Consider the following 9,074-nt stretch of genomic DNA (forward strand, 5'->3'; position numbering starts at 1 on the left):
ACAACTACAAACTTGCCAGACGAAAGAAAAAACATATTAAAAACCTCAATTTGCCATCCAAAAAAAAAGTTGTCATACTTGACAACTAAAGTTATCATTCTCACGTCACTAAACTTGCCATAAAAACATTCGAAGTTGCCATGTCCTTAAAAAAACACGGTGTTCCTCTGAAACTCCAGAAAAAACTGAGCTGCCAAATGTAGCCCTGTGTTTCCATTCGAGAAGTTCGACGCAATCTTTTAGGCCTCATTTGATATAGAGGGATTTCTAGCCCCAAAAGGGGTGGGGATTTCAGAGAATTGGGTAATGTTGTATCCTCCTCTCTCGCCAAGAAGGAGCTGCTGCGAGCGGCAGCGACAAACGAGCTGCGAGGCAGATGGGTTCTCGTTCCGCGAGAGGCTACGCGAGGCTGTTGAGCCGAGCCGCGTGGGTCAGAAGGGGTTGTTGGGGATTGGAGTGGTTTGGCTCGTTTAATACATGCAAATCAAATGGGCTGGCAGGTTTCTGGGAATTCTGGCCCTGCGGGGATATTCCTCTCTAATCCTCTTCAAACTTTTTCCATCAAACAAGGCCTTATATTCTCTGTCTAATCAAGCAGAACTTTAGAGCATCAGAACCGTTCCGTACATAACTTCTGCGTGTCGAATTCCAGACAAACCACGTGTTTGTTCTCCACAACTTCTGCGTGTCGAATTCCAGACAAACCACGTGTTTGTACTCCTGAGTTCGAAACAAAGCCAAACTGTTCACGTGCCTGCATATCAACGTCAATACAAATCACGTCCCTACGTATCAATGACAGTACAAAACACGCCTCTATATACATGCTGCAGATAATGGAAACTGAATGGTTTAGGTAAGGTTGAAAAACAACTAATCAAAACTCAAACTTTTTCAAAAAGATCAAATAAGATCTTCGCATGAGTTTCACAGCTCGATTTTCTGCGAATCCCCAGCATGTTAAAAAGAAGGTAGGACAGGAACGGTAAAGATGAATTTTGGCCCAATCCTAAGACTAAAAATAGCATGTGTAAAACCGGGCATCATGCTTCCCTGCAGAACAAGCACCTGATGGCGCGAGATGTACAGAAGAACCATAAGAATAGACGTGCACAGCATGGCACCACAAGGTTGGACAATAATAATCACACCATGTACAACATGACAGCCCTATTCCTACAAGAAAAATGGGTTTCAAAATGTACCTAACCAAATGGCCTGTTATACTGGAGCCAGACAATAGACAAAACCCAGAGTTATATTACACCACAACACAGGGCATTTCTAGTACAGGGAGCAAAAGACCATCCCAGAGGCAGGGGTCACATCCTGATCGGTTTGAATCAGAATCGCACTTAAACCTGAACAATTGTTTCCATGGGTGGCTCGTGCTAGAACAGATTTCATCCATCAAAACTTCATGGTGCTTGCTTTAGGTGCCAAGACAGATGATTAAGGCACTCAATATGGTGCAAACATGATGATCCAGCAGCAGCAACCGTGTCATGACGATATTGGCTCGTAAGGAAAAGAAAGCCACGGGTGTTTCAACGCTTCCAAGGCGCTTGGGCGCTTCTTCGGATTCACCTCGAGAAGGTATGAAACAAACTCGATGAAACCTTGGTCAGCCATGGGCAAGCGGTGCCGCAATGATGTCTTCTTTGGAATCAAGTATTCTAGCCTGCTACTTTCCTGAAGCAAAGTCAATTGCGACTTATTTTAGAAACGATACTATTTCAAGGAAGAATCTGAATCAGGTGTGTCGGAGTGAAAAAAACATGGCTCAAGGGTTCAAACCTGATTTCTTTCATACAACATGTGATTCTTTGTGAAGTATTTATAAGTATCACGCCCCTGTGCAAGCATAGCTTGTTCTATGGAACCAATGATGCCCATCACACGTGCAAGTAATGTCGCAGGAGAATCGTTTTGGAAAAGAACCTGAAGAGCATATACCAATAGAAAGATTAGCTAACATATTCTGCATGTGTAAGAAGAAACACCAAATATATATTTTACTGTTGACAACTAAACATATAACATAGAGACGGGCAAAAGAAAATTAAAAATAGCTTCGGTTAATGGGGTATATAGTTTCTAATTGCCTCATTTCCATACTAGTACTGTTAATGAACCTGAAACATAGATCTATGGTAAAGACATTAAAGAAATATGCGCTGAAAGAAAAGTTCTCCTTTTATGTGATTAAACTGTGGGTTTGCATTACAGGCTCTTTCTATTATATGTCACTAAAAGATTGTTACAGAAACAAACAATGAAAGAATGACAATAAATATAACTGTTAAGAACGGTAATCATCAGCATGCGATAGTCACTTACATTCCCAGTGCAAAGTTCTGCTAGAATACATCCAAGTGACCATATATCTATCTTTTTGTCATAAGGTAGGCCCAGTATAACCTCAGGTGCACGGTAAGATCGCGATTGAACGTATGAGCATAGATGATCAGTCTCAAAACAGCTACTGCCAAGGTCAATGACCTTAATTTCACATCTACTATAGCTCTTCACCAATATGTTCTCTGGCTTCAGATCACAATGAATAAGACCAAGTCCATGCAAAAACTGCAGTGACTCCAGACACTGAATGGCTATTGACTGCAAAACGGATCCATCAAAGAAATAAATCAATTACCAGCATGAAAAGTTGATTCATGTCCAATTGCTTAGCGAAAACACTGAATCAGCATTAATTGGTGATAAAGCTTAATGATACCTGTAATCTTGGCATCGTAAAGTAAACCTCGCCTCCTGATTCTCTGTTAAACTTTTGAAATTCATACAAATTTGCCTTCAGAAGTTCGCAAACTATCAACAAATGTTCCTGCAAACAAATACTTCAAGTAAGTTTGACAGAAAACAGAGCTGACTTCGTCACAGGACGCCCTAATCTAAATTTGACAATGACTAAAGATAGCAACCCAATCATTCTAATGAATCGACTTGACAAAGAACCTCAAATTTTTTATTTACAAAATAAACTCAACTCCTAGACCTTCATAGTATCAACAAATAATCCTCCAATTGTGTTTGAAACAAGTGCAACACCAAACATGGCAAATTTCATTACAAGATGCAATGGACTGAGGGTAAAGGATTAGATCATTTGGCAAATGTGAATGATTGCAAAAACCAACAAATATGACAATTCTAATAGATCAAATGGCACGAGGATCTCCAACCCAGCCTTAATGCGTAGGAACTATAAATGTAATCTACACAAGAAATCAATGCCAAGATAACTAGAGGAAATGTTTATAAAGAGAAGGCGAAAAACTGTTGAGCAAACGAAATAAATGTATCAACAAAATTAACACTAACAGCTTATAATCAAGATCTCAAATTACCATAGTGTACTGTTCATATATGCATCTTCAGTAAAAAAAATAGGAAAATGCTTCAGTAAAATAATTGGGAACATATATCTCAACCCTAAACTTGAAAAAAGTATATGCTCAATGAGAACTAAATGAGACCAAGAAGGGATCAGGGAAAGATTAAAAATATTCATACTTACCCGATAGTAGAAGTAATCATATAGACGCAGAAGGTGGTACTTGTCCGCAGGGTCATGCTTGTTTACATATTTCAGAAGCTTGATCTCATCAAGGCTCTGGTCGAAAAAATCTTTGTTGTTCTTAATGATTTTAACACACACGTCCATTCCTGTGTGTAAATCATGTGCCTGGATAGCTTTGCTGAACGCTGCTGATCCCAAATACTCCGTGACATGGTAACGACCAGCAATAACAGAATTGAGAACAACATGGAAATTTTTGTCTTCTTCGAAACCAGTTCTGTTTTAAAGTTTACAGAAGATAAATGTCAGAGTAAACAAGCATCTTTACACAGAAACAAATACACATTGTTCCATTCTAAATGTAAACACCAAGCACAAATAGAGAAGTAGGCCTGTCCATTTCCTTTTAAGCTTAACACAAATCAGGAATAAAAAAGAGCAATCAAGGAATCAAGGACTAAAAAAGATACCTATTTTTCCTATGCACAATCTTCAGATTGAAAGTTTCAAATTCTTCCTCCTGGGCCTTTATCTGCCTTACTTGTTCTTGCAATGCTGCTGCTTCCTCGTCATCTAACGTGGTACCGGTCTCCTCTTCTTGTGCATCATCTAGTTTCTGATGACGAGCATTCATTGTTTCCTCCACTTCATCATAAGTATTGTTCAGAGCAGACGATGCGCTTGAGTTTCTTGATCTAACAACATCAGAAGTCATTTCATCTCGAGAGCTCCTTAGGGAAGAGACACTGTTCCTTTTCTTCCATGTGGCAAGTGTATCATCTGATACCGTGCCATTTTGACAGTCATCAGGATCATTGATTGAATAATCATCCTTCTTTGACCATGAAGACTTAACATCTGATTCAGCATTTTTTCCAGAATGCAGTGGCGGTGGAAAAGAAAATCCACCATCACCATAAGCTGCTCCTGGTGGCATATTGCCCTTTTGGATATCATAGTTTATTTGGTCCTGTTTGGCTCCATTCGCATTAACCTTTTTCTTTTCCGTTTCTTGCTGAGAGTGTCTCTTTCCACTAACACTCAGATTACTTTCGTTGAAGTATTCTATGTCCCCTTCACTGCTTCCTCCAATCAGACTTTCACGCACCTCACTGCCAATGTCAGCAGCATCACTACTTATACCAACACCAATTGACCTGACTGAACCGTGCTGATCATCCTCAACAAAAGGGTCATCAGGATGAGGTCGTGCAGAATCATTAAGGAATTTCCCATTTCCTAACATGCCTAGTTCACTATTCTGTGACACAAAACCCTGCCATACTGGTTCAGAATGCATCAAATTTAGTTCTTCTGAATCCAAAAGTTGACCATCATACTGGGCTATCATATCATTATCAGGAATCCCATGTCCTATTGGCCGCTCCGAAGTACCTATCGGTGCGATGTTTTTCCCATGAAAATACTGCTCACCAGATATGTAAGAATCCTCTTCAACAAATGATTGGTCATCGTCATCATCCTTTGTAGGACGATCATGTCGATCAGCGCCACTTGTGTGACCAGTTGGCTTCTCATTGTCACTAGGATAGTCAATCTCATGTGCAAGAAACCAAGTTTCATCCTCAATTGGTTGTCGGGTGTAGCCAACATCGTCGTCATCGTCATACTCATCAGAGTCCCAATACTCATTTGGATACTCAAGCAAATCATCACCAAGTGTGTCAAAAACCATGTCAGGAGTATCCTCTGCAATGCCTTGGCTGACGGATAACCAACTACTGCCAACCGTGCGTCTTCCACCTGATTGTGTTAACATGTAGGTCAAGTGTTAAATGCCAAAAGATTAGCCAAACTCAGATAAGTGAACATACAGTAGAGCACTATAGCAGCTCTGAAGCATGGGAAAACACTCCTATATAGTTTCAGTATTTCCATCCTAGAGCAAGAAACATTTCACTGTTGCAAATTTGAATATCCATACTATCAAACATGAAATTTTCACACAGGTTGAGTCCTGGGTTCTCTTTTAGCTCGCATAAGATCTACAGGAAAATGTGAAATGAGCGGTACATATCCCTTTACAAGAGCATATGCTCTAGAAGACAAGTGCCCTTCAAATGCAAAGAAAAAGACGTACCATCAAAGATTCAATTTGCCTACTGATACTATCAAAGATCAAAGTTTCCAGAAGACTTGAGTTTTGAATTTTAAAAATCTCACATAAGATCAACAAGCAAATGGGAAATGACCACTAAATATTCCTTTGGGAAAAAGAAGGAACAGAACACAATTATAAAAGTATGGCATATGAGAGTGCTGCCAAAATATATAAAAGATCAGATGCTTTGAAGGCAAGTGTCCTTGAAATGTTAAAAAGGTCTCTCATTTGGCTCATGTGATAATGCCGTCAAACTATGCATGATTACTGAAGGATCAGACAATTGTATGTAGTATGTAGCATAGCAAGGATACAAGCTAATATGTCTGTCCAGAAACTTCAACAAAAGCAGAGTTTTGTCAGAAAATGTGATTTTTATTTTGTCACAAAAAACTCTCCACACAAGAACTCTAACAAATAACCTGCTTCAGCTGATGTCCTTGTTCTCTATCAAAGGCATATACAGTACAAATCATGTTATCTCAAGCTTGCTGTCCTACAGAACCAAGATGACAATCCTGATGATTTGGTCTGGACAACTTCTAGGTCAAGGAGAGTTGTTATTCGCTCAATAGACAATTAGAAGGATAAACAAACAAGTTTGGCACAAACCGACATAAAATAAAGCTGCAGAGTTCACAAAAGGGGACAACGGCAATGACTCTAGAACAATTACTTCCCAAGAAGCGAAGTGGACAATTGTTACAAGTTCATTAAAACTGTAAACAAAACCATTCAAGTCGTAAGAGACTTCACAATTTCTATTGTCATATGCTCATGTTCAACACAAAGAAAAATGGAATAAATATCTCGAACTAGTGCCTGTGTAGTCATCTTCCTAATTGTGATGCTGTAATGTGCACAATTTTCTACAAATCTTTGTAATGTTCAGTTGTTCACACAAAGAAGGACCAAATGTACTGAATTATCTAAAAGTTGCAGTTTCCTGTGGTAGATATGAGCTACACAGTCACAGTTTTGTAGAAAAAAATATAGTAGGTTTTGTAAATATGTACACAGAGCAATCTGCTGTGCGGCTCAAGAGTAAGGTAGAATCAATTTGCAGCTACTGTTGTAATTAAAGATGATCATGTTGCCATGTCACTATCAAATTTGTAAACAAAATACCTGATGATGTAATGTCCTGCCCAATGGGAACATTAAGATAAGACCCAATCATAAAGACATGGTCAGTACTAGGGTCGTTGGATCCAGATCCATGATGATCGATCTTCTCCTCCCAGTTCATATTAACAAGCTTATCCTCAGACTTCAGCCGCACAGGAGGCAACTTTGGAAACTCCTCACGTTGGCTATTTCCCATGAGCTGCAGATCGAAGCATCGGTCAGCAACGTGGTCTACAATACTCTGGGACTTCCCTGAGTAATACTGCCTGCTCCCCTCATCAGGCTGCCTCTTTGCTGCTTTTCCCGAACCATCGGCATTGACGCTCTTCTTCGTATCTTTCCTCTCATTTCCATCCTGGTGCGCATTATGGTAACTAGACGACGGGATCTCTGTAGGAAATGGAAGCACCGTCTTGACTGCATAGCCATTCAAGGGCTCCTCCTTTTCTGGGACCAGATTCTTGTCACTCGAATGGCCTGGTTCATTGACTTCACTTCTCCCTGCGGTATCAACTTTCCCCTTCCCTCTTCCAAACGAAACCTTCTGCTCCAGCACCGGACCAGGCTGCTCGGTCCCAACACCACGGTCCCTCTTCTCAGTTAACGATGTGCGGCGATGCCTCGGCACTTCCTCAGACACCAGAAGCTCGGCCAGCTGCTCCACGGTGCTGTTGGCAATGCTGAAGTTCCACGGGTACAGATCCCCTGTGTTGCTGTTCTCCAGAGGCAGGCCAATCCCCAGCCCCTTCTTCCCATCAGATCCATTCGCCAGGCCTCCAACGTCAATCTCCTTGACAATGAACTCCCTCGACGAGTCCGCGCTTCTCACGGAAGAAGCAGCGCCTCTCGGCCCCGCGGCAGAGCCCACCTCGGAGCCGTCCCGCTCGTCCTCCTCCTTGGGCGAGGGCTCAGCGGCACGCCTCTGCGTCTGCCCGTTGGTGGCACTGAGCTCCCCGCGGAGGGCGGCCTCAGCCTTGGCGAACCGGTTCTTCTTGAGGAACTCCAGCACCAGATCGATGTTCTCCGCCATGGTTCCCTCCAATATCCGCAGCGAGACCGGGCAGAATGCTTGGCAGGGGGCGCCGTCAAGCTAAAAGGCCGCGCTTTGCAGAGCCCGGACCCGGCCAAATCGGCCGATTCGAAGCTTCGAGCCCTCGGGGACTTGCGAGGCCACAGAATGCGCCGCCGCGCCGCCGAAAGCCCCGCGAATCGAGCCCCGGAGCTCCCCGGAGCCGCGCTTCCGCGACAGCAAGAAGAAGAGCAAAGAGCCAATCCCTAGGGCGAAGCGAAACCGCAGCGGCGCTCCGCGGAGCGAGCGAGGAAGCACGAATCCGCGGGAGCCCGGCGGCGGTCGAGTCGCGGGAGGAAAACCCTAGCCGTCCCCTGGGCCCCAGCCTCAACCCCGTCCGGGTCGGCCGCGAGCGGGGGGGAGCGGCAGGCAAAGGCAGGGCAGGGCGGGGCGGAGGAGGAAGGGAGGGGTGGACTAGGGGGGCGGGAGGCGGGGGCGGGCGGTCAGCGTGGGGCGGCGCGGGGCAGATCGAGGGCGGGGGCGGCGGGGCGGCGGCGCGGGGGCATTGGGGATCAGGGGGCGGCCGGCGTGGCTGGGGACAGCATATTCGCAGTGGTGGTGGTGTGGCGAGACGCGAAAAGAAAGAAATGGTTTTTTTTCCCTGCTCCGTTTCGGCTGTGGTTTGTGGCTTGCGCTTGCGGCCCGGCGGCGAGGGGAATAGGGGATCGATCCGGGGTGGGGAATCGAGTCGAGGAGGGATTTGTGGGGGGGGTGGCGGATAACAAATCCTTTTTTCTCTCTCGCGTTCCGTGTGTGTGTGTGTGTGTACGTTGCAATTTGCGATTGGGCGGTCGTTCAAAATTGGTCCCTGTTCCGCGTGGCGAGTGTGACCGTTCGGCGCTTTCATTGGCCTCGCGGGGATGGATGGATGGATGGATTGCCCTAAGCAAAAGGGATCCCTCCCAGGTATCTCGCTGTAAAGTGCATCTTCGATGCCCTAGCCTCTTATCTAGACACTACTAGAGCTTACGAAATGTGCAACTTTTGCTTCCCGTCTAGTACTACATACAAAGTGAAGAAGAATGTGTGACTTCACTCAGATTCCATGCAAGGTTCTACTATATGAGAACACATATAGATACTCATAAAAAGGTTGTGTAGAGATAGACGTTTTCCCGCGGTCTAGATAATTTGCGTCTGATGCATTATGATTCCACGTTTATACGAGAAATAGACCCTGGGAAAATGAAAATAGAAGCCCTTCCGCGAAAGAA

The 9,074-nt window shown here is 43.9% G+C and overlaps 1 protein-coding gene across 1 annotated transcript; it reads right to left on the reverse strand.

Annotated features, from left to right (window-relative positions):
* Positions 1 to 1,084: 1,084 nt before the first annotated feature.
* Positions 1,085 to 8,508, reverse strand: LOC125550404 (uncharacterized). Its single transcript, XM_048713397.2, has 7 exons — positions 6,792 to 8,508; positions 4,012 to 5,305; positions 3,539 to 3,818; positions 2,738 to 2,845; positions 2,341 to 2,619; positions 1,798 to 1,941; positions 1,085 to 1,692 (listed from the first exon to the last, which is right to left on the reverse strand). Exons 1-7 carry the CDS (start codon positions 7,819 to 7,821, stop codon positions 1,504 to 1,506), a joined length of 3,324 nt encoding a protein of 1,107 aa, XP_048569354.1. The 5' UTR covers positions 7,822 to 8,508; the 3' UTR covers positions 1,085 to 1,503.
* Positions 8,509 to 9,074: the final 566 nt, after the last annotated feature.

Source organism: Triticum urartu, chromosome 4A, assembly GCF_056163025.1.
Source record: "Triticum urartu cultivar PI428250 chromosome 4A, HENAU_Tu73, whole genome shotgun sequence".
Classification (NCBI taxonomy): Eukaryota; Viridiplantae; Streptophyta; class Magnoliopsida; order Poales; family Poaceae; genus Triticum; species Triticum urartu.